The sequence below is a fragment of the Solea solea genome, chromosome 16 (assembly GCF_958295425.1).
Source record: "Solea solea chromosome 16, fSolSol10.1, whole genome shotgun sequence".
Lineage (NCBI taxonomy): Eukaryota > Metazoa > Chordata > Actinopteri > Pleuronectiformes > Soleidae > Solea > Solea solea.
Genome location: NC_081149.1, coordinates 19728902 through 19755889, shown reverse-complemented (window position 1 = coordinate 19755889; position 26988 = coordinate 19728902). Strand labels below are relative to the sequence as shown.

The window sequence follows — 26988 nt, the reverse complement described above, 5'->3', positions numbered from 1 at the left end:
TGATTGTTTGAATTTGCCTTTATTCAGAGATACAGGATGCTACTGTAGATTAGACACCAATACTTGAAAGTGCGGCACTTGATTGTTACAGACTGGGGGGCATGTGACACCGCTGCTACCAGTGCCGTTAAAAACATCCCTGGAAATACTGCAGTATCTGCAATATCTGGCAACAATTGACATCTGTATATTGCATCGGTATATTTTCATTTTCTTCTTCTTCTTTTTTTTTTATCACATTAAATTTGTAACAATAAAGTTGTAAAAAAAGGGGAAGAGAGTCTCGTTAAACCATGCAACACCCAACAAACATTTACAGTTAGATCACAACAATTTCAAATGGTAGTTCAATGTTCATTATGTTCAACAATGATAATATCATATCCAAAGACTTGACACAATAATGATATAGTTTTCTTACTTTTGAGGGGGAAATAGATTCCTCCCTATACACTGTCACTGTTCTCCAGCTACCATCGTAAATGTTTCATTAAAAGATTCAAAGGATAATTTGAAATCACATTTGTATGTCCTTGGTACAGGAGAGATGCTTAGAAAGGGCTAATTTTGTTTCCGCTGACTATGAGAACAGTATAAAATCCTACAGGACATGTACATGCATCTCTTTCTACAATATACACAGTTCAGTTACAGTCTTTCTCTGGGCTGCTCTTTGAGAAACCTCCACAAAGACTTGGGGAAAACTGGTGCTTGAAAGCAAACTGAATTGAATAAAAATGGAAGTTCATGATTAAATGCATGTAATGTACACAGGGAGAAGAGGTCAAGCGAAAGTCTTTTTTTTCTTTCCTAATAGTACTGTATATTAAAGGTGTTCAAAGACAGAATTTTATTGTCTATTGTGGCATTTTGTTGAAATGCTCTAAAACATTATTCTTTTTATCGCATCAAAACTGTACACTGATGATGTAAATAATGTAAAATGTGATTTTTTTTAATATGTTAATATCATGATATGAAAATAAGAAAAATATGCCGCATAATAAACTTAACCTCATCCTATCATCAATCTTTAAATAGCATGTAAAACAAAACATATAAAGGAACACAAAGAGTTCAAATATGTGATCTTATGTTCATTTACACATCTTTTATATTATTTTCCTCCTTATAATTTGTATAGTAACAGTTTGTGACACCACAAGCTCCAACTCCAGCATTTGAATAAAAATGCATTTTAATTGAATTAAGATGCTGAATTTAGTTTGGAGATGATTATTCTCTGAGCTTTTACCCTCATGATTTTGAAATAGACACACTGACATTTACACTGGGAAGCAGAAGTTTCATTTGTTTCTTCAGGAGTTAGCTGTGGTACTTGGTCCTTTCCACTAGTTAGTCAGAACTGAAGAAGCCTCTTGGACGAGAGGTGAAACGTGTTCAACTCAACTCAAGCAAGTCCAGTCGCCCACAGCTAACTACTGAAGAAGATTATGACCTGGACGACTGAGAACTGTCACCGACCGTAAGTTTCATTGAATAATAATTGAAAAAAAAGAAACTAATTTCTATCACGCCTGAGTCTATATTTGACTGAGTTTTAACACCACCTGACTCCAACAACCCTGAAAAGCCTCCATGTTGCAGCCTCTGATACATCCAAACGGCAATGAGTCAGAAAAATCACCTATCATTGTTAGTTTTCAGATGTGTCTCCCTCTAACCCCTGTTCAACTCTGTCTACGAGTCAGCGTCTCCTTTTCCAGAAACCCTGCTGAGCATCACAGTGAACTCAATCAGCTCTTTTGTCTCGTAAAGACTGTTTGACACAACACGCGGCAGTACATTGTACTAAAGCGAACCATATTGTCAAACTCCTAATGCTTCGCGCACATATCGAAATCTAAGTATTATTTTAAACGCAGAACAAAAGGTCACTGAGTCATTTGCATGAGTCAAAAGTCTCTTTTGAGTCTAATAATAATAAGAAGAATAATAATAATGGGGGTGTTTTGGTTGTAACATCACAGTGCCAGAGCGCCACCAACCACTTCTCTTAAACACACCTGCTCATTTTAAGACCAACACACACCCATGGGTGCTCATATGGGTGCAAGTGTTTTTGGAATGCAAGCAATGTGCAGACTGAATGGGAAAATAACTGTGTATGATACTAACAAAGACACGTGCGTCACACTTGAGTAGGTGGAAAATGTGTCATTGTATGTATGCATGTATGTATAGTACACTTCCCTTTGTGCCTGAGCTGACTTCCCTTTAAAGCTGCAGTGCGTAACTTCCAGTGATTTGTTTTGTTGTTGTTGTTGTTGTTGTTGCTGACATTATTATTCTGTCTGTGGTCAGTTTTCTTAAACAGTAACCTTTGTGGCCACTTCTTTGTGTTTTCAGTCAAGTTGCTGTTACCTCTGTCTGTCACCATAGAACAGCTCACTTCCTGTGTGCAGCACGGAAATGTCCCGAGATCAAAACAGATCTAAACACAGCTATATTGAGAAGCACAGAGAGAGTCACATGGAGCTGATGAGCCTACCCAGCATTGTTTGAGCTCATGTGACAAAGGCTTGAATGAATGTTCGTATTTAAAAGTTACGCACTACAGCTTTAGGTCCCCTGCTGTTAATGTATGGCTGTATGACAGGATGAGGAGGAAGAGACTGATAGTAAATAAAGAGGCAGATTCCATCATGTGGAGAACTTATAGATGAAGATGTAATGCAGGATAAAGGGGAGAGAAAGTGAGGATTCTGCCCTCTAAAAGTCCCAGCAGGTGACAGGTTTCAGGAGAGCCTCATGAGCAGACAAGGATTAAACCAGATGGACGAGGAGAAAGAGGGAAAAACAGGAGAAGCAGAGCCTCCTCTTTTGGCCTTTGTGACGGCTGCTCTCACAGGACAATGTAGAGGAGGGTTAAACAGGGGGAAGAAGACAGAAAGGCGAAGACTGGGAGTTAAAGAAGGAAAGAGAGTAGCATCACATCTCTTTCTCTCTTTCCTTTATTCGTTCCAGTCCTTCTTGATGTCCAGGCTCCACTCCCAGGCCAAATAGACGTTCTTATCGTCATCAGTGAGGCTGGACTTGATCTGATAGTTGCCGCGTAACATGATGCCCCTCGGCGCCTCAGTACTCGGGCTCAAAAAGTCGTGCTCCTCTGCCCTCGGGCCATAACTTCCCACCATGAACGACACCTTGTCCACTGCAGGAGGACACAAGACAGACAATGATGGACACTCGTCAGCCTTACCATGTTCACCCATCTGTACTTTGATATTATGATATTTCTTTTTACAGTTTCACAGAGACAGAGCAAATCTCCCATCAATCAGTGAAATATTCTACAAATAACTAAGATTAGTGTTTAATCCAGTGAATCATCGTTACTTGTCTGATGCAGCTGGTGATTATATAATTAACCACTAACCATCTTCTCCAGTGATGTTGCTATACATCACTTCAATTCAGAAACATGTTTTATTTGTTTCATGACCTCCAGCAGCTGTCTGTTGTTTACAGTGTGTGGTTTTTGGGAACAGATGTCGAGATACAGCCCTTTTCACAATCACGAGTAGCTATTGATACCAACGTCAGTCTGATAACTCTGTCACCAAAGATCACAATCATGACTGTGTCAGAAGTACAAGATCACACGTGGATCCTTCCAACAGTATTTATAGAAGCACAGATGGATGAATCACACTGATGACATTTTATTATTATTATTTTATATCGACTGGCCTCCTTCAATTACAGCAGCTAGTCTTTATGTCTTATTTATTATTAATTCCTCCCAGGCTCAGTCAGTTAGGAACTACTTTTGGCTCCACGATATCTCATGAATATGGTATGAATTTATTATAGTCCTAAAAGTAAAACTTAAACATCTCTCCTCCTACTAAAATGCACTACTCATCTTTGGGAGCACCTGAGAGAGAGAAAGAGAGCTTGTATATTATGTGTAATGAGATCAGTGCACAGGAAAAAAAGGAGTGGGAACATGCCGTATGGGACATCATATTACAAATGTTAATGTTTTAAAAAAAAATCATTAGTCATGTTGACTTATATTAAGCAATCTGTCATAAGATACAGACTTATTTTATGATAGATAGATAAATAGATAGATAGATAGATAGATAGAATCAGCGTAGGTGTGGTCTTGTATCTCTTCTTTGCTGTTGGCATGTACTATAAGGTTGACTTACTGCCTCTTCCTTCTGTTTCCTGCACACACCTTAGTTATGTGCCCAAACTCCTGCTCTTGTCTCTCTGTATTTCCCTCCTTCAGATAAATTGCCTTCTGGCGAACGGTGACTGTAGTGAACTTACCTTTTATTCCTTTTCTGAAAACCACATGATGATACTTCAAGCCAGCAACGATGTCTCTGTTCACCTGCAGACACACACAAGCCCCAGACAAGTCAGCTTGTGTTTCTGTGATCTGTTTTAGTGTTAAATCACTTTGTTCCCAACCGTGTGCTGAACTTCACTGTGCACAGTAATATGTTGTTATGTTATTTCTTTATGTCTTAAGGATTTATGTACATTTTATACAAACCCAATGAAACAAATAAACCAGGTCTATTTACATTAAAAACATATAATATAAAAAAAACAAAGGAGACTTTCAATATTGACGATGTACGAAAACAAGACAACAGTGAAGATGTCTTCACACACACACACACACACACACACACACACACACACACACACACACACACACACACACACACACACACACACACACACACACACACACACACACACACACACTTTCGCTTCATAGACTTTTGCGTTCCCAAAATACTTTGTTACTGTACTTAAGTACAAAATTCACACATCTGCACTTTACTTTGTTATTTATATTTCCAGCAACTTTTACTTTTACTCCACTACATTTCCTCTAACTATCTTTGTTACTCATTACTACCAAATAAAATCAGAAGAAGAAGAATTGGTAATGGTCTGTATTTATAGATAGAGCTTTTTGACATTCACCCATTCAGATGCTCAAGGACACACATAGACTAGCAGAGCCAGGAATTTAACCCACAACATTCCAGCTGAAAGACAACTCAAACTACCACTGAGCCACCATGGCTTTTACTCAAGCAATATTATAAAAAGTGACTTCAACATCTACCAAAGTCATTTTCTGTGAAGATACTTGTACTCAAGTATCCCTTTTAGGTACTTATACAAAACTACAAGACTGCAACTAAGTGTCTAAGCCTAACCTTTAACCTAACCCTAATCTACCCCTTTATCCTCCACGTGAGGGTCACAGGGGGGCGCTGTGCCAATCATGTACAGGTCACCAGTCCATCACAGGGACACATAGAGACAAACAAAGTTACCTAATCCACATATTACATGTTTTTGGACGGTGGGAGAATCAATTCAATGTAAAAGGAATGATTTTCTAATTTTAGAATAAAAAAAAAAGTTTAGTTGCTTACACTGAAGTAACTTCCTGACATTTACTGACAGGCCGTTCCTCCTGCATTGATCCTCACTGCTGCTCTTAATGAAACAGAATAGTCTCATTAAATATGATAATGGTCTCGATGATGCTGTGGTTTGATTATATCGTCGACTCTGTCGCTGGCTCAGCATGTTCATGTCTCCTCTTATGTCTCCTTACTTACAATAAAAACCTGATCCCCTCTTTGTTGATTCACATCAGAACAAACGCACACAACAGTCCCTTCATGTTACGACGCACAATGATTCTTGATGTTATTAATAAAGTTCTGTGACTGCATCCATCTGTCTTACCTTGAAGTACATTTTTATTCTGTACTGCGCTCCCTCCTGTAAGGAGACGCTCTTCTCCTTCAGAGCGTTCAGGTCGCCTGCGTATACACAAAAACAAAAACAATATAACATCACTAATGGTCAACGTGACGCGCATGACATCATCATTTAAAGATGATGTCATGCACATGTGCACTGAACAGGACGATGACAACATGGAACATGAGTCATTATACGATCACACTGCTGCTTTCAGCAGCTGCTGTAATAAAGTTCAATTTGTTGTTGTTTTTTTAAAAAAAAAAAAGCAGATTGCAATATGATTAACAACAAAAAAAAACAAGTGCTTCTGGAGAAATTGCTCATATTCATCTTCAAATATCTGACTTGACATTTCAAGGAGTTGGCAGTTTTTCTTCTCCAAAGCATTGATTTAGTATTTTTATTTATTGCCTCTTCAAATACACAGGTTATAACGAGCAACCTCACGTCCAATTTAGAAACTGAAAAGGCAGAAAAATATACATTAAAATACACATTACTTTGGCACCACATGGGAAATTAAAAGCCAGTATTTGTAAATTGGGCTGCAACGATTATTAAGTGATAATTATTCAATTACTTTTGATAATCAATGAGTGTTTTTTTTTAAATTAAGTTTTCTGATTTGTCAGCTTCTTAAATGTGAATATTTTCTGGTTTCTTTGCTCCATTTAACAAAAAAAACATTAAAAGTGAATCATTTTGGTTTGAGAACAAACCAAAACATCATAATTTCCAGGTTTGACAAACACTGATCAACATTTTCCAACATTTCCTGACATTTTACGGACGAAAATAATTGTCCGGACTCATCAGTTATGAAAATAACCGTTAGTTGCAGCCTTATTTGTAAATGCTGAACATGTCAGTCAGGTTTAATGCAGTAACAGCTATGCTACATGTTTAATTAATGATGCACTATATGGTTAATGTCTCTCTCTCTCCCTCTCTCTCTCTCTCTTTCTCTCTTACACATTCTTACATTTGGAGGATTTTTCTCTCATGTTTTCAGCTAAATGAAAAACATTGATGTCAAACTTGAAGGTCCGGTGCCTCCAGTACAACTCTGACATATAAGTACATAAGGTGGTGAATTTGTGTCACTGATAAAAGCCTAGAATGGTTTCTTTGTACTATGAGAGTGCTGCTGCTGCTGCTGCCGTCCTGTGGGAATGAACGGGTTCATATGGAGGAGAGCAAGAAACAGGCTCTTTTTTAAAAGCACATGGCAATCAGAACCATATCAACCACCTAATCACTTTATAGCTCAATTTAAAGTCCTGAGTGCTTTCTAATGGACACAGAGAAACAGATGAAGGAAACGATGAGGAAGAGATAGAGGGGATGGAGTGAATAAAAACAGTGAGGAGAGGAGGATGAAAGCGAGGGAGATGACGAGGGAAAAAAAGTAAGTGAACAACGGATTAAAAGAGTGTAGATAATAACAAATGACGCAAATGCACAGTTTGCCGTCAGTGATTTCATTCCTATCGGTGTGAGTTCTCTAACTAATCCTAATCCACTTTCATTATTACATATTATACCTCATGGAAATTATTCATTGCTCCGTCTCTGTCTTGTTTCATCTGATCCACCTCTCTTATACAAACCCTCACCACCCCTCCCTCCATTTCCTTTGAGGAGATGGAAAGGCTGCTCGCCTCTCCGGGGAGCGTCTGACTGAGAAAATAGGTCAGTGTGGTGAACCTTCTACCTGTTATACACACACACACACACACGCACACACAGTGCTTCACAAATGTATTAGACCATCACCCAATGTAAGGTTTATGCCACAGCTGCCCTAAATTAACAGCATTGGTAATTATCAAAATCATGTTTTATGTTTTTGTAATGGTTCATACACCAGTATGTAGAGGCTGCAGAATGATATTTTTAATGCTGAAATATAATAATATTTAGAATATGTGTATGTATATATATATGTATATATTTATATATATACGTATATATATATATATATACATATATGTACATATAAATATAAAGACATTTTATTTTCAAATGTATTGTTTGTACAAAAATGTTGTTATATTTATAAATTGTTGTTTTCTCTCATTTGGGTTCCCTGAGCATGTGTGCTTCAGTGGCAGAATGTACAGTAGTTTTGTGAGTAGTGAGTAGTTTTGATTCTTTAGTGACAAATACACAAGATAAAACAAAAAAAATGAACACACCGACTAGTACACAATATTTCCTTTCTCACTTAACCTCCGTATGTTATAACAGAGATAGTTAAAGCGGATGACGTCATTAAAAGATATAATAGAACTGATTTAAGAAACAAGTACATATATCTGTGGATTGGAAACAATTGTGTACATCATCCATCCATCCAATCTTCTATCGCTTTATCCTCCACATTTTTTTCTCATATCATATCTTTAAACCCAGCCATGAGAGCAAGAACAGATGTTATCCAGCGATGCAAACCTTCATCATTTCTTTCTCCTCCGTGTTTTGCACACGGATAGTTTCATCCTGTGCTGCTCGAATAAAAAGAGACGGCAGAGCAAATTCAGACAAACATCCATTAACTCTCTATTTATTAACAAAGAGATCCTTTAAGAGGCCCCGCGTTGCCGACATAAATCTAGACGCACAGCATAGGATTGAGATAGAGATTGATAGAGATTAGTGACTGACATAGTGAGGGTTGTTTGGTGTGTTAATGCGTGTCAGTGAGTAAATGTGTAGCATTCTCGGCAAAAATAAAAAGCCTGGGAACACAACATTTCTGGCACTGGAGCGGGGAAAAGTCATCGTTAAGGACTCAGCACACTCTGTAACATGTTGTAACTTCGAAATAAGGTTGTCTAGGGTGTTATTATTTAACCGAGGCATTGATTTAGAAAATAATATGTGGAGAATGAGATCAAGTCTGGATATTGTGGCAATTTCAGAAGTGAAATAGGACAGAGGAGGTTTCCAGTGGTGCTGGACTCCTGTCGTAAAAGTACTATTGTAGTGAAACTGCCCCGCAAAGAAATAAAGCTTGACAGCACATGTTTTGCAGTAAAATGTTACAATCCTCTTGAAATTTGATGTGTAACATACCCTTCAACCCTAACTAGGTCACAGTTCTTGCATGGGTGGCCACATTGGGCAGTGAGTTTCTATCTCGGCTAGTCTTATTGCTGTATCCACCAGGAGACAAGAATCCATTAGTTGTTGTTTTTCTGCTGCCGGCTCAGTCCGATGAAAATCATTTTTCATGTTCCAGTGCATAAACATTCAGGTTATTGATCTAAACAAGAAGCAACAGTGGGAGCTGAAATGACTGTCAGTTCTTGTCGAGGATTAATACACAGCGAAAACAAGATGAAAGTCCACCAGGTCTCGAGATCTCATTAAATGACACACACACAGACGGTGGCGGTAAGAAGACTGGGACGTGCTGAACGACATCTAAAGTAGAAATGAAGTGTCCTACAAAATGACTGAACTGATTGAATTTCATCAAGATATTTGACGGCAATATTCTCTTTGATCAGTGGACGATTTACGATGAATCATCTGCACAGAGGGCGCATTGTCTGATAGGCTCCGCCTCACCGTGTCTGTGTGCTACAGGCAAAGATGTAAAATTTCTTTTACGTTTATATTCTGAGAGGAAACAGCATGATTAGTACACGGAGATACCTCTGTATTGTGTATTGTTTACAGAAAAAATAAAGAAGATGAGAAGGCAAGAGGCAAAACAGCAGAAAGTGCAGACTGGCTTCAGTTTTGTGGTTTCACCCTCATTTATATTGTTATGGTGAATGTAATGTACAAGCAGTGGTGAGAGTGTTTGGTACATACAGTTAATATGGCTGGGATTATGGCCAGATGAACTTTCTGCTTTCTGAGACTTGAAGGTTAAGACTTGAGACTTGCAGGTTAAGACTTGAGACTTGCAGGTCAAGACTTGAGACTTGAAGGTTAAGACTTGAGACTTGCAGGTTAAGACTTGAGACTTGCAGGTTAAGACTTGAGACTTGCAGGTTAAGACTCGAGACTTGAAGGTTAAGACTTGAGACTTGCAGGTTAAGACTTGAGACTTGCAGGTCAAGACTTGAGACTTGAAGGTTAAGACTTGAGACTTGCAGGTTAAGACTTGAGACTTGCAGGTTAAGACTCGAGACTTGAAGGTTAAGACTTGAGACTTGCAGGTTAAGACTTGAGACTTGCAGGTTAAGACTTGAGACTTGAAGGTTAAGACTTGAGACTTGCAGGTTAAGACTTGAGACTTGCAGGTTAAGACTTGAGACTTGAAGGTTAAGACTTGAGACTTGCAGGTTAAGACTTGAGACTTGCAGGTTAAGACTTGAGACTTGAAGGTTAAGACGAGACTTGAAGGTTAAGACTTGAGACTTGCAGGTTAAGACTTGAGACTTGAAGGTTAAGACGAGACTTGAAGGTTAAGACTTGAGATTTGAAGGTTAAGACTTGAGACTTGAAGGTTAAGACTTGAGACTTGCATGTGAGTCACTTACTTCCATCTCTGTTAAACGATGACCACATTTTTTGATATCCATTGCCACAAACATACTCACGTTTGATACCCAGGCCTATCCATGAAACGGTTTCATATGAGTTGTTATTGTCAGGTCTTACCCTCTTTTTTTAAGGACTTCATTTCAAAGCTTTTCAAGACTTGCATATTCCCTGTTCAGACGTTCAACTTTTAAGCCGAAAGCTGACTGCAGAGTGTAATGGCAATAGAAAAACAACAGCTTCCCTATTTATATTGATCCCCTGTGAGCCATGCTGTTATTGTATTTCTTTCTTTGCCATGAGGACAAATGACGACTTGATGTACGACACAGAAAATACATTATTCTGTATCCTAAACAATGAAGAGAATAACAGGGGACATAAAAGTTGTCCATGGCCTGATGACGATGCTCCAAACCGCCTGGAATAAACCAAAAATCGTCCTTTAACCTCACAGATTTAAGACTCTCACCAGCTTATGTCGACAAAGATCCACGAGAGATCTTGAATGTGATTATCGTAATGTGTAAATGCTTATAAGTAAAAAATAAATAAATGAATGCCTCAGCAGGAAAATAATGCAGTTTACAGTATAAGCTGTAACCAGACACTCTCTGCAGTTTTACTGTCAGTCTACATCCCAGAACAGGCACTGACAATAATATGCAGTGAGAAAGTCTCAGCAGTGAAAGCTCTTTTGGTGAAGCGTGCAGTAGAGTTTGCATCTTTTTTCATTGTTCACTTACACTGAGTGCAGAACAATCGGGTTAACTACGGGGTACATCTCACACTGTGTGTTTGCCTCATCTTCTAAGGCTCACACTCACACACACACACACACACACACACACACACACAAAGAGCAGAAAATGCCTCATCATTTAGGGCACCATGCTGCCGTGGTAACAGCACATAGTGTATAAAGAGCTCTCTAATGTTTTCAGCCAGTGATGGAAAGTCCATTTCGCGTCCAGTCTGGTGCCGGCTGGGCAACCTGACTGTAACAAGATCCAGCAGGAGGACCGATTAGTGCCCTGCTCCTTATTGTATAGATTTATGGAGGGGAATTATCTTTTTATTTTCTTTCACACAGCATAAAACGATTCTTGTGCATTCTGCAGCATAAAGTACGAACATATTCCATAATTATTTTCATAATTTCTTTTTAAAAGAGTGCATTTTTATTAGAAAATATGTTCTTCTTCCTGTATGTTTTACTTGGACGGTCAGTTTAGCTTGTTTACTAAATCACTGTAACACTGAAGCTCTCATCGAATTTATTCTTAAAAAGGTTGGCATTTAAATGAAGGCTTGCTTCAGAGAGAATGAACAAAAACATTTAATCTTAAATCTCAGAGATAAATGTACATTCTTAACCCTGACATAACCCTGATGACAACACTATAACATCATCAGGGGGATTTTTTTAAATGATTCTGTGACTCACGGTTGGAATATGTTAAAAAAATGTAGAGCTCAAGCCCGAAACACCAGTCCACGGAAGTTATTTTCAGCCTTTCATTTCCTCCATCTTTTAGAACCGACACCACTTCTGAAGACGTACCGCCTCCCTAATTCACGTAATCATCCTTTACACAATGAAACGTGAACATCAAAGCCTTCTTTTTTTTTTAGCAACAAGGTGATTTATTTATTTAGTCTTGTGTGAATGTATCAAGACAGAGTTTCATTAGTTTCATCAACTCTGTCCTTTGTGGCGATTCAACCTGATTATAAGGTAGAAAACCTGATTATTATGCACTGCAGACACACACAGGGACACACACACACACACATCTTCACTGCCTGGTGTGTTCGCCTGCACCCAGGGGAAAATGTCAATACTGCCCAGTAAGCAAACATTTAGCTGTCTCTCCTTTCTCAAGTGTGGACACACCCACTGCAGTCTTTCTGCACACCAGATGCAGCGTGCGTGCATGTGTGGTAGATGGTGGAGGAGGACGATGCCTTGCTCCAGAGCATGTCAGTCAAACCACATCCACATCCACACCCACACCCACTCTGTAAAGATGAAGCTGAACAAAGAATAAACTAGAGACCATGTCATCATGGTGCGATCACACATCTGATTCCTGATTGAAACCCATGAGTGAGACCATGTGAAAATTGACATAATTGCGATTCACGATATCATCATTATTGTAAATCCTATGCTTAAATATTAGATTCTTAAATGTAAATGAGCACAAATACGAACATTGGTCAATATCTGTGAATGTAACATCCATCCATCTTCTTCCGCTTTATCCTCCACATGAGGGTCGCGGTGATAAAGTAATATTATTAATGTTCCAAAAGCATCTTTCAAACATTACACACAAAAACTTTCATTTCCAAATTGTTTTACTTAATGTAATGTTACAAAAACATACAGGCAGACAAATAACCACCAACCCAATCACTCATAACTTCCTGTCTCACTGTCACAGACGGCACAGAGTGATGAAAGTGATGGAAGTGTGTCGTACCTGTCAGGTCCATGGTGACCGGTCCAGGAGCCTGGTCACATAACAGGGTCATCCTGGTCACACTGACGTTGGCTCCAGACAAGTCTGGAGAGGAAAAAAACCACTCAGATTTCACAAATGTATTGTTTTTCTATCTTCTTATTTTCTTAAATCGTGTAAAATGGCAATTATTGACCCCAGAACTTCAAAACAACAACGTGCTTCAACATTGTTGTCTGGTCCACACGCTAATAGAGGAGCAAAGAAACAAGAAATGTTTTCACCTAAAATCCATTGCAGATTAATTTAGTAATCAATCAATAATTGATTAGTTGTTGCAGTTGATTCGTTCCAGCACAACTTGCTCGACTCTACCGAGTATCAGTCACGTTGTTTTCCATTACTAAAGTAACTCCTCAACGTGGGCGGAGTCGTCAAAGCATGGCTGCACGAAGCTGCACAAACTAGTGACGAGCAAAGCAGTTCTTTTTGGTGTACTGAATCATTAGAATCAGTTAATTCGATTGTTTTCGACACAGTTACTGATTTAAAATACGGCTGAAGACTTTGTGATTTGACTCGCGATCGCCGGCTTTTTAAAAATGTCCCTGCTAAATGTTGGAGATGAATGCATGTTTTCAGGATTTTACAGTATCTACAGGATACGACATTGACTCTTACAGTGTCGATACTCTGACCAATCAGTGGCCGACAGTCTTGCGACGTCACATTTTAATATCGGCTCAGCTCGCTTGAACCTCAACAGAGAAGGTGCTAAAAGAGAACTGTATGGTGGAATAGGGCCATAAGGCAACTAGAATTTAAAAAAAAACCTTTATCTTAAAATGACACTTAGATAATGATAGGTCGTTTATTTAATTTCTGCTCATAAACCCTCCTCGATCTTACACACGGAACCTTTAAAAATGCTTGACATACAAATTGCAGCTGAGGTAGGTGTATCATCATGAGCTCATGCTGATACAGTAGGTGTAAGAGATTGATGAGTTATGGCACTCTGGATCTAAACTACTGGCACAGTCTCTGGTATCAGGGGTCCAGATGTACAAAATAAAAGATTAATGGCTTCGACTGATTAATTTAAAGCAACTCCTCTTTGCTTTTCTAACGGCTTTTCTCATTTCGTTCCATGTTGAAGCTGTAAGTGAGGTGATGCTGAGCTACAGCAGTGGGAGCGGGAGCTTTTCTACTGCTATCAGGCTGTCATGGCCTGGCTGCGGGACTGAAGATGCTGAGGCAAGCAGGTGAGCTCCTGCATGTGTGTGTGTGTGTGTGTGTCTCACAAGTTGATGACTCTAAAAGAAGCATGCACCAAGTGACTCTATTGAGTGGGTGGTGTTATTAGAGCTGCAGTAACACTGGGTACTTGTGTGAATCCACCAGTTCTTCCGTCAGGTGATCAATAACCACCACCTCCTCACTCCCCAACAGGCACACACACACACACACATACCTGCTGTGACTGGTCCCCTCCCCAGCAGGGTCTGTTTGTACTTGACCAGACTCTCATCATCTTTGTCCAGCTCCTGAATTTCCAGTAAAGACTTCTGGGCTGGAGGATTGTAGTTGAGGTTTCTCTCGTCCTCTTCCTCCTCAATGGGCGACTCCTTCTTGTCGGCCATCAGACCTTCCAAAAAAAAAAAGAAAGAAGATCATTTAATATGTGGTTAAAGGTTTACACATCATGACAGATGATCTCAATCCCCTCGTTTCACTCACAACACTCATATTATATCAACACCTGGGGATGCAAAAAACAGGATTTTCAACCATTTAATCAACACTGATAATGTATTAATACAATATTTAATAACTTGGTCTCAGTGACACTTCTTTACTCCACTGTGTATTGTGTATGCAGCTGAAATAAATGTACGACAACTACTAACACTAGTCCAACACGCTAACTTGTTTAGAGTTGGGCTTAACAGGACCTGAAAGACAGGTTCTCAAGGTCTGGCAACATGTTTACATCTGTACTTTAATGCAGGAAAAGCACGAACAATCACCTAAACGCTCATTTTAATGTCGGGTGTAAATGGGGTAATTGTTTTTGACCCCAGCTCTCATCACTTATTCCCCAGATCTCTCAGTAATGCCTCACAGACTCTAGAAACTACGACTCCTTAAATCACTCTTAGGCAAAAACAAGCAAGCGAGTTCATCAACATCTAACAACCGAGCCAAACAACTCATTTAACATCAGTCAACTGATAAAAACAAGTGGGGAAGACGGAGTATAGCTTAAAAACCACAACAACGGAAACAACCACAGTCCATAGTAACACATTTAATCATTTTAAGTAACTTACATTTTAGAGTTCCTGCTGCTTCAGATGCCATTTAACCTGTTTGTGGTTTGAGCAAGTCTCAAAGGGCGTGTTGACGAATGTTTAAGATGAAGCCTGATCCAAATAATCACCCTCCCATTCCCTGTGTGTTTTCCATGACTGGAAGCCAATCGTTTCCGGGTTTTCCAGACTGCCCGGTAACCCTGACTGGATTTACAGGGTGAAACAGCATGTCAGCGACCATCCTGAATAATTCATATGCACAATAGAGCTCAAGTAAATGAAGCAATTACTGTCCATAAGGTGCAAGTAGTGACATCTGATCATTTTCACTGCCAAAAATGTCACACACTTTGGAATCAACTATGAGAGAGGAATTTGGTGACACATTACATACTAATAATCTATGATTCATTTTCAATAAAGTTGTATTGGTGAGGATAATGCACTATGACCTCATATGACCTCATGTCACATGTCACTATTACCTTACAAATGAGGTTCTGCCTTATTAAGACGGTTTGGGTTTATGCCAGAAAAGAGAGACCTTAAGAGGTAACAAATAAAGGCGCACACACACACACACAAACACACACCATACTACAGCTGTGTATTTACTGTGCCGTAACATCCTTTTCTAAAAGCCTCTGGTTCACACACACACACACACACACACACACACACACACGGAACACAAACACGCTCTAATTTAGTAACAAACATAAACAACAAGTGTATAACAGTGTACACAGTCACGGTGCATTAGTGTCTGTGAACATAAGTGTAAATCAAATGATGGCCTAATACAAGTCTCTCTCTACACGCACACACACACACACGCATTCTTCTTCTGTGCTAAAAGCAGCACCCCACCCAGTCAGGGCTAACACACGACTGCCTTCGCCTGTCACCATGGCAACCCTTTCAACTCCCCTTACAGTGACATCACCTTTGTTCAGGATCTGTTTAATATGAATGGATATAGACAGTGGAGCATTTAATGTTCACTTACAATAAGAGAGAGCCGGGGTACAGGAGACATCACACATATCACCCCTCACACATCATCACTGATCACTGTGATCCACCTCAAAATCCTCCCAAATCCAACTTGAATTTTATTTACGTCAGTCTCACAAAATCATAAAAACATAAAGAAAGCATTTCTTTTTAACCCACTGCACCTTATGTAAATATCGTGTGTTTGTGTTACTATATGCATTTTTTTTAAATGCAGCAAAACACCAAGTCAAATTCCTTGTATGTGTAAATGTACTTGTCAGTCATCATCTACCGCTTTATCCTCCACCAGAGGGTCGCGGGGGGTGCTGTGCCAATCTCAGCTACATCGGGCGATAGGCGGGGTACACCCTGGACAGTTCGCCAGTCCATCGCAGGGCCACACACAGATAGAGACGAACAACCATTCACTCTCACACTCACTCCTATGGTCAATTTAGAGTGTTCAATTTACCTATCCCCACATTGCATGTTTTTGGACTGTGGGAGGAAGCCGGAGAACACGGAGAGAACCCACGCACACACAGGGAGAACATGCAAACTCCATGCAGAAATTCTGATTCTGATTCTGGTTTAAAATAGATATAAAGCTGGATCTTTAAAGGTACAGTGTGTAAAATGTTGTTGAATGTTGCAGCTAAATAGACCTCACTTCACCCTTCCCTTTGATTTGTGTTGGAGAACCCATGTAGCCTCCATTTAGCATCACAACTCAAAGATGTTTAGTCAATCAGGTCATTGTACACTTAAAAAAAAAGAAGAAGCATAATTTCTGTTCAATTTCTCACTCACACATCTTCTAACTCTTTATCCTCCACATGAGGGTCACAGGGGTTGCTGCTCGTGCCAATCCCTGCTGACATAGGGTGAAAGGCGGGGTACACCCTGGACGGGTCACCAGTCCATCACAGGGAGAGACAAATAACCATCCACTCTCACACACAAACCCACAAATTGGACATTTCGAGAGTCCAATTTACCTAATCTCCAAATCTGCATGTTTTTGGACTGTTAGAGGAAACTGGAGAACCTGGAGAACACCCACGCACACACAGTGAGAACATGCAAACTCCATGCAGAAAGGCCTTTGTTCTGACTGAGTCACAAACCCCGGGTCTTCGGTCCTAACCACTACATCAGCGGTGTGGCCCTATGTTCAATTTCTGTTAAATGAAAATAACACACTGGACCTTTAATGGTGATAATATAAAAATGTGGAGACCAGTGCAGACGTGTGATATTGATGCCAGTGTCTGCAGGTCATTAATCTGAATGGATCGTCGTTACATATCGAATACCCCAAGGTTCCATTCTTGGATCTCTATTACTCAACCTGTACAGACTCCAGATCAATAAACATAAAAGACCAAAACATTGGTGTCTTAAGAGGCTCACATTTCTGAATCAGCTGTCACATCATCGCAATTAAACAAAAAGTCTAGTCCTGTCCAGACTGGATTAAAACTCACTCATTCATGCTTATGTATGGATGATGTATGGAGAACAGCAGATGTGCTTTAAACTTGACTTTAACTGTCCAAACCTATTTAAATCCATGCATTATAGCAGTTGAGTTGTTAATATTTATGCCGTTCATGCTGGTTTAAGCTCGTTCACGGAGAGAATGTAAAATATGTTCAGTCATGTAGAGGAAGTTGAGGATCTTATATATTTCAGGTTTATACTTAAAGTGCATGGATCTTCAAAACCGTTTCCAAGCAGAGAACAGCAGCAAATGTCAGATTTGTCACATCAACATGAAGCTCTGTTTCCAATCGCTCTCTCTCTCTTAACACAGAAACATTTAACTTTGTAGAATGTCAAATATGGATGGCACATGACTTCATAAATTATTCACCATACCATATTTACATATCAAACTCTGCACTTCACCCCGGCACAAGCGTATGCATCGAGCAGCTTTCACACGTTTCTGAGCAGCTATTAAATCTGGATTCCTCTTTTACATCCAAGAGCCTGTCTTTGATCACCAGACTGCTGACCCGTCACTGTAACATCATCAATTAACAGTTATTTTAAAAGGCAGAGTCAGTATCTTGTCCAACAGATGAAGTGTAACAGTGATCCACTAACATTGAAACTGCTCTGGTGACTAATTATTTTCTTACTGCTCAGAAAAAGCAGTAAACATTGTTCTCTCTTTGTAATATTTGTTAGTTTAAGATTGTGTCACTGTGCGGGTACTTGCAGCTGCCGCCCTGCCAGCAGGTGGCACTACGCCCTTCATGTTTTCATGTGCTGATGTTTTCTGGCCGAGTCTCTTGTCTCACATATGATGTTTTGAGCAAATCGGTGCACGAACAGCAAAGTTAGGGGGCACTTCCTGTTTCGTGGCAAAACGGCAGCTAAATTCAAAATGGCTGACTTCCTGTTGGGTCAAGTTCTTGTTCAGGGTCCCTCTCTTGTGACACGTATGAAGTTTCGAGCTGATCGGTCAATGTATGGCAAAGTTACAGGACACTTCGGGTTTCAAAATAATTCCGATGGTTGCAATTTTATACTCAAGTACAGTAATTAAGTATTTGTACTTCTTTACATTACAACACTGGTTGAGGTCATGGTCCCAAATTAGTTTATTTTTCGTCTTGGGCTGTTACGTGTTTCCACCAAGTTTCATGAAATTTGGTACAACTTAGTTTCAGTTGAGTCCTACCGGGTTTCACCTTAGGGGGCACTACTGAGCCAAATTGAAATACCACTGTTACGCATTTCCCTTATTTTATAAGAATCATTTTGCACCAGTTCTGTATAGCGTGACAATGTTTGTTTGTTTCCACCAACTTTTAGTATCTTAAAAATGTGATTGTGGCCAGGTCCTCTTATCACTGTGTGAGCGCTCGGGCCCTAATTACATCTTAACATGCGTATTTTCTGCCAGTAAGTGCAAGTGTTTCTGCCTCCATCTGTGATGTGATATTAACTGGTGGTGGATTTTCTTTGATGACCATAAAACTGCCTCATTACCACAGCAGATCTTCTCTGTCATTAGACACACGCCTGCTTTAAACTGTGCTTTAAAAGTGTAAATCTGCACTGAGGCAAATTTAATGGTCCTTTTTGCAACATATTTCAAAAATGCAATTATTATGTCCGTGCCAGGATGTGCATTAAAGTATAGACCTATAGAACGTGTGTTATGGTGCATGAATCCAAAACGCTGTAAAGCTCCAGCTGGTGACATTTACTGTGGGAGGGTTTATTGGCAAAAATGTAATATACCTCCCATAATAATGTTTGTATATGTGTATAATTGCTTTGAAATTAAAATCATTAGGTTTTGTAGCCTTAGAATAACACCTTTAAATTCACTTTAGGCAAGAGCCTTGCTTTACAGAGGCTACCATTTTGTGCTGCCATGTTTCTACAGCAACCACTGACAAACCAACCAGAATGAAACTTAGTCCTGCGATGTCACTAATTCCAACACACTAGAAAATTTAAATACAGGGCATGTGACAAAAGTGAGATGACCAAACAAAGTCAATAATTCACTCATGTTTTTGGACTGTGGGAGGAAACCGGAGAACCTGGAGAAAACCCACACACACACACACACACACACAGGGAGAACATGCAAACTCCATGCAGAAAGGCCTTTGGTCCAACTGGGTCACAAACCCTGGTCTTCTTGCTGCAAAGCCACGAGTGCTAACCACTACACCAACCGTGTGTAATGCTCCAGACAAAATACAGTCATATGTAACCAGTATTTAAGAAAAGGTTGTATTATTTAATAATATTTATTATTTATGTGGGTTTAGAGGCCTCACTATGTTAGAGTATTAGGGTCACATGTTAAAAAACATAATCAATTCTGAGATTAATGTCATAAAGTCGGAATTCTGAGAATAGAATTTGAAATCTTCCTCCGAATTCCAATTTTTTTCCCTCAGAATTCTGACTTTAATCTCAGAATTCTGACTTTATTCTGAGAATTCATGCCATCACCCTTTTTTTCCCCCCTATTTCTTAAAAATAATTTTATACATGTGGCCGTAATACTGCAATACAGCTGTAAAACATTTTGATTCACTTATCTTGATGCAAAATGATTTCTCTTCATTTTTTCCATGATTTTTACGTTCACCTATCATCTGCTCAGATTTGTACCCCATTAGCAAACCAAACAGTGTGTGGATCTGCAGTCAGTCTGCATGCACCTGAACTGTGTGTGCAACCACAGTGTTCATCTGCTTAGATTTACAGCTAAACAGGTTCCGTGAAAATCAACACAACAGTCTGTTTGGCAGAAGAACTGTGGCTCCAGTGCAGGAAATATAAGAGGGATATGACACACACACACACACACACGTCTGTACCTACATAAAAAAACACTAAATTGATGGTGAGCGTTCTTTCTGAGTTAGATGAGACAAAATTGATCCCACTCTCACATCATGCTGCAAACAGTCAGTTTGCTTAGCTAAAACTCTACTTGCCACAGTCTCTGCTGTTACCTGGCAACTGCTCAGGGCCAAGAAATATCCCCATGAAATTACATTTTCACACAAACAAATGAGATATGGCGTGCGGCCGGTTGGTGGATTTTGTTGTCCCCTATGACAGAGTCTGTTTCCAGTCTTTATGCTGAGATAAGCAAAGCATTTACTGGCTACAGCATATTTTGGTTTAAGATCTTCTGATCTTATCCTACACAAAAAAGGAAATAAGCAATTTCCCCCAAAACACTGTTGTACTATTCCTTTTACGGTGTATTTCAATTTTTGTACACAACATTATCATGTCATTATTCAGTTATTGATTGATGTTGATGAAATAGTAAATGGTCTGTATTTACATAGCACTTTTGTGGTCTTGGTGACCGCTAACTGCTGCTTTACACTCACACACTCACACCCGTTCATTCACACTTTCATCCAGAGCATTTCCGGGCACCACCACAGCCAGTGAAACGCTGCTGGAACAGCCGCGAAGAGCAATTTGGTGTAAAATGTTTTGCAGAGGACACACTGGCATGTTACTTTGTGGGAAAATAATTGACCAATACCACTATGACAAACCATACTTCCAGTACAGCAATTATAATTGTATGTGTACTAAAAAAAACATCATCACATCATCATTACTGTGTATCATGTGTTTTTTTTTGCTGATCTGTACATTGGGAATGTTAGTACGACGGAGTATTAGGGCCAAACTGAAAAGAAATTTTTTTTTAATCTTTCGAGAATAAACTCCTAATATTATGAAAAATAAACTCCCAATATTAAAAAAGTTGTAATATTACGAGAAGTCATAAATTCCGAGAAGAAAGTAATATGAGAATTAAGTCGTAATATTATGAGAAGTCGTAAATTACGAGAATAAGGTTGTAATGTGAGAATTAAGTCATAATATTACGAGAATAAAGTCGTAATATTGTGAGGAAAAAAGTCGTAATATTGCGACAAAAAAGTCTAAAATCATTATCAATCAAGCAAAGACCAGCTGCAACCTACGACAAGATGAGAAATGCGGAGCATTTTGTGAAGTTATATTTTAGTTTAGGCTTCACAAATAAGGAAAAACTTTTGTCACATCAGCAGTTTGTTTCGGAGAAAAAAAATCACACAAACCTGGAGGAAAACATCTCTTTTGTGGACTGGAGGAGGAAATAGCTCGTCAATTTTAAAATTAAATGAAATAATGATACAAAATCTCATATTACGACTTCATTCTCGAAACACTCTATACTTTTATTTGTTGTTTGGCCTCTACTCTGTCGTATCCTCTCTACCCAGAAGATTTAACATTACAGTGAGGCTACCTGCAAACAGTGAATTTGGGCCAAACAAATAACCTTCATTTCATGGAATTGTTCTATTAATTTCACTAACTTAATCAAAAACAGCTTTTTTCTTCCTCGTCACCACTTCATGTCTACCTCCTCATTTGTTAACCCAGAAACCCACTTCTGAGTCACTACATGTATACATGTGTGGGAAAGAGAGACAGTGAGATTTAAGCGGGGATTTGCACTTTTGTATCGTCCTGCTGTCACTGCCGTGCACTTTAATCCTATAACAAGACCTGTGGGACAGGGAAACACACATGCACGTGCATATTTGTGAAGCTCTGTGAAGCCAAAGCTTTCATACAAAGGTAAAGGCAGCAAATGAAGAATGCTTAACATAACCGCACAGCTGCAGGCCGTAACCACTGCTTACACCTCATTCTTCCATGTTTGCTGCCAACGTGTCACCTCTTGTGCCACAATGTGACCACAATCACTGTGTCACCTGCAGAAATCCCATCATTACTGGAGACTCTCTGTACACTTTCACCTGTACACCTTATTATTTATGATTCCTCACAGAGGAAAGGCTCGGGACAACACTGCAGCCTCTGCACACGGACAGAACACGGACAGCATTCAAAATGCTCTGTTGCGCGATATGTGTGAAAAATCTGTTTTGAATCAGTTGACAGTGATAATGATCATGCTAGACGCCAGATAGGGGCTGCGATCAGTGACTGAGTGTGTGTCGCTGAACCTCAACGCTGAAGATCGATCGGCTCCTTCAGTAAATGCAGATATGTTGTTGGGTATCCAGCCACTGTGCACATATAAAATAAACAAAAATATGCAAAATTAACAATGTGGAATAAAATTACTCAAAGAAAAAGAATCAGGATAAATGACCCTTTTCCACCTATGGTCCCAGCTCAACTCGTCGCAGTTTAGGTTGGTTTTCAGTGACAAAATAGTACCTCCTCAACATGGGCGGAGTCATCACTGCACGGCTGCATGAAACTACCCGTGCAGATTAACCCATGTTTTTAGGATTGTTAAGTCCTTTTAACTGATCTATAGTTTGGTATTGTTTGGCTTGATTCTTACTATCGCTAGTGGAAACGCATAACCATAACCGTGTCGTGCCGTGCCGAGGCGAGTCGAGTAGCACTAGTGGAAACACCTTAAACATTGAAAAAATCAGTTAAAAGTTTGGGTTAATAACATCAATTAATAAAATCAATAACAAAAGACCTAGTCTGATGACATCAAGAAGCAACATGGGATCATGGGAAATGTTGTCTCGTTTGGTTCCCATGTGTGTTTGCTCTTTACAGGGAGAACTTTGATGGCCGACAACAAGGAGTAGTCAGGATCCATACACACAGTCAAGTGAAAACACACTGGCTAACAAGTCGTACTGAATATTTGCTTCCTCACGCTGATGTTTAATAGAGGCTTTGCCGCAGAAATGTTGTAACAGAGACGTAAAATCAGATGAGATAAGTCATTAAAAGACGATCCTTGAATAGAATATGATGTCAATGTTGTGTGAGCGTTTTTGGTCGTTTAAATATTTCAGTGCACAAAACATTACACACTGTATATATAAAGTTGTGAATTTAAATGACACTAAGGTTAAACAATTCAACATACTTATATCTGTACTACTGCAAACTCTTTGCACAATGCCTGAACCTTACATTGATTAATGGCCTTGATAAATGGCCTTCATTATACACAAAAAGATCCTATAACCGTCTGATATCTGTAACAGTAAAACAGTTGAAGGTGACACTGCTTCACAGTGTCCCAGGGTAAATTACAGTTTAGTGAGTAAGATCTGCCTCAGTCATAAACAGCAAGTGAGAAAATCATTGTGTTATAAATTGATTTTCAGTTTGCGACCAATAAATCTGCTGCAGATGTACGAGATAAATGCAAATAAATGAAAAAAATGATTGCAGAGAAATTTCAAACACACACACACACAGCCATATGTCCTCAGGTGCTCCATCAGCCTGGTAGAGACAGCAGCTTGTCTAATTGACTGACTTGATGGGTTGTATTTGTCTGCTCAGCGTCACTTATCATCAGTGGAACAGAAAGAACGGAGGAGGAGGAGATGGAGGAGTGAGAGGCAGATACAGTCGTGTTCTTAAACACTTTCATTTGACAAACTTGACAAATGGCAGTCATGCTATTCAATCTGACAGTGGGAGAGGGGTCACGGGGAGGCAGGGGAACTAGATAAGGAGGAGGCAGGTAAATTCATGGGAGATGGAGGGAGAAGGTAAAGAGAGGGGAGACGGATGGGGATGAACACTGTGTTCGAAAATACAGAGTAAAAAGAGGAGAGAAGAGAGCAACATGAGCCTGTTTGAACGCTTGCTGCTCACCGCCTGTGCTGGTGCTCGCTGATTGGCAGCTCATGAAGAGTGTTCTGCCACACGGGCCTCACCCACTCACCCGCTCTCTGCCTCTCACACACACACACACACATTCAGGAACACAACATGCCTATCTCAACCTCTCTTTCTCTCTCTCTCTCTCCTCCAACTCCTTTCACCATCCATTTCCATTCTTCCTCCTCCTCTCTGTACATCTTCTAGTTCACCTCCTCAACCTCTGCTTTCTCCAAACCTCCTCTCCTCCCTCTTTCTCTCCTTTTTCTTTTCTCGTCGCCTCCCATGATCCTATCAAATCTCTGCCCTCTTGTTATTTAATATTCAGTCCCAGTTGAGCATTTTTGACCAGATTTGAGGAGTCATATTCACAGATTCCCTCCATCTTCCACCTCTCTATCCTCCACATGAGGGTCGCTGGTGCCAATCCCAGCTGACACAGGGTGAAAAGTGGGGTGCAGCCTGGACAGGTCACCAGACCATCACACGGACACAGACAAACCACCATCCACTCTCACACCTACGGTCAATTTACCTAATCCCCATATTGTATGTTTTTGGACTGTGGAAGGAAACTGGAGAACCCGGAGAAAACTGCAAACTCCATGCAGAAAGACCAGCACAGATTCATACAAGAAAACAATGCAAGAATGTAAATGCAGAGGAGTGTTCATCGGAAACAAAGGCATGTTGAACTTTGGGGATCTGGGACTGAAGCACTGAAGTAATAAATGTGCAGCAGGAGCACCAACACAAAGATCTGGGTTTCATGACCTGCTTTGATCCTGAGAGGAGAGGAGCGGAGCGATTAATTCAACCTGCAGCTTGAAACTCATTGAGTTAATGCAATAGAATATTCATGCATTTCTTGGATCTCACATTTCACTTCCACTTTCAGGACACAGACACTGGGAGAGGATCTCTCGTTCCTCCTTACTTGTTACCGTCAGTGCGGCTCGACTTTGCAGATTTTTTTTTTTTGCTTCACTCTCTCGTTAGCGTTTTCTCCCCCCAACATCTCACAAAACACACACTCCTGTACACACACACACACACACACACACGTGTGAGGGGAAACCCCAGGACTGTTCCACCATCTGTAACTATTCAGCAATTATACTGCAGTGTAGTGTGCGCACACACACACACACACAGAGACAAGTGCAGGAGGCAGGAGGGAGATGACTGGTCTTGAATCACATTACATAGCAAGATACAAAAAAAGCAGTTTGGAGTAACAGTAGGCATCGGTGACATCTTTGAACTCCCACATACGCCGTGTCATCGCACACACACACATGCATGTGCACATTCAGAAACACACACGTTTGCACAGCTATTCTTTATAGGACACAGCACTGACCTCCATTCTTTTGGAAAACTTAAACAAAGCCTTACCCCGAAGCTTAACCATGACCAGTTCATGCCTAACCCTAACCTTAAATCTAAGCACAAAACTGAACCAATGCCTCACAAATGAGGTACTGCCTCATTGGGACCAGGTTTTGGTCTCAATTGGTCCTGACAAGATCAGTGTTCATATCAGAAAAATGTCCTAAAGAGGCAACAGATTCCGTAACACACACACTTGTCTCTCTCGACCTGTGAAGACATAAGGCAATCCCTTACTTTCACCTCAACCACCTCATATATATGCTCGTAATCTAACCCGAACCCCAAATCTTAATCTTCAAAAAGCCCTTTAAAGTTGTGAAGACCTGCTAAAATCTCCTCACAACGAAGGGTTTGAAAATTTGTCCTCGCAGCCAAATAAAGACATACAAATACACAAACACACTCGTGTCTGTGTGTATTTATATGAGTAGAAACCCAATTTCAAAAGCTAAAATTTAAACACACAAAGATGCACTTTAACACACACACACACACTACAGCTTAGCATGTCATCAATAGCTATTGATCTGCCACCTTTGATGTGCCTTGCCAGTGCTTCATGTCAGGCATAAAAATGTCCACACCCACCAGGATGGAGACATATTTGGCACGCATGCACACACACACACACAAATCTTGTACTTCAGTGTTAGTGAGGACACGCATTGATATAATGTATCCTGTAACCCGCACCCTAATCTAACTGTAAAACTCTAACCTTCATGCACTTTCACCCTCACTTTATAAGGCCTAATGGTCCCCACAAAGACGGATGTACAAGAACACACACGCACACACACACACACATAAAAATGTCATATGACCTCACCTCTGTAGCACATAGTTAGCCACAGCAGCTCCAGTACCTGACCCCCAAACTCACACACATCCACTCCCAGCATGGTGCCTCTCTGTGGGGCAGCACTCTGTGCGACAGCAGGCAGTCTGTGGACCACAGAACCAGGGAACCTCCACAGGTAGCAGCAGCAGCAGCAGCGGCAGCAGCAACAAAGTAGCAGAGCTGGGGTAATTGAAAGAGAGGAGCATCCACAAAAGTCTTGGGAGTGTGAAAGAAACAGGGTCAGGCGAGCATCTCCACCCCAGAGGCAGGAAAAAAATGTGGCTGGAGGGGTTGAGGGACAGAGGTGGAGAGACAGGGAGGGTATCCTTGGGTGTGGGTGTGGAGGTGATGTGTGTAATGTGTGTGAGCTAGACTGAGAGAGAAGGAGAGAGAGGGAGAGGGAGGGAGGAGAGAGAAAAGGGAGGGAGGCTGAGGAGGAAGCAGCAGACAGTAGAGGCAGCCGGCTTCCTGGACTTCTTTCTCTTTCTGTTAAGTACAGCTCAGTGACAAAAAA

General features: G+C 40.2%; 1 protein-coding gene across 2 annotated transcripts; it reads right to left on the bottom strand.

Moving 5' to 3' along the window:
* arhgdig (Rho GDP dissociation inhibitor (GDI) gamma) lies at positions 1-26988 on the bottom strand. 2 transcript variants are annotated; one of them, XM_058654440.1, is made up of 6 exons: positions 26463-26988; positions 14221-14394; positions 12768-12851; positions 5758-5834; positions 4306-4369; positions 1-3175 (listed from the first exon to the last, which is right to left on the bottom strand). In XM_058654440.1, exons 1-6 carry the CDS (start codon positions 26533-26535, stop codon positions 2976-2978), a joined length of 672 nt encoding a protein of 223 aa, XP_058510423.1. In that variant the 5' UTR covers positions 26536-26988; the 3' UTR covers positions 1-2975. The 2 variants fall into 2 exon arrangements, with proteins under 2 accessions (XP_058510423.1, XP_058510425.1); XM_058654442.1 differs by lacking the exon at positions 26463-26988 and adding an exon at positions 15080-15184.

Bases quoted from the DNA above. Each gene is read 5' to 3' on its own strand.
- arhgdig (XM_058654440.1), bottom strand. From the start codon at position 26,535: ATGCTGGGAGTGGATGTGTGTGAGTTTGGGGGTCAGGTACTGGAGCTG. The intron at 5,835-12,767 runs GTACGACACACT...GTGTATACGCAG, and splicing joins GGTCACCATGGACCTGACAG to GCGACCTGAACGCTCTGAAG. The intron at 4,370-5,757 runs GTAAGACAGATG...GTGTGTCTGCAG, and splicing joins GAATAAAAATGTACTTCAAG to GTGAACAGAGACATCGTTGC.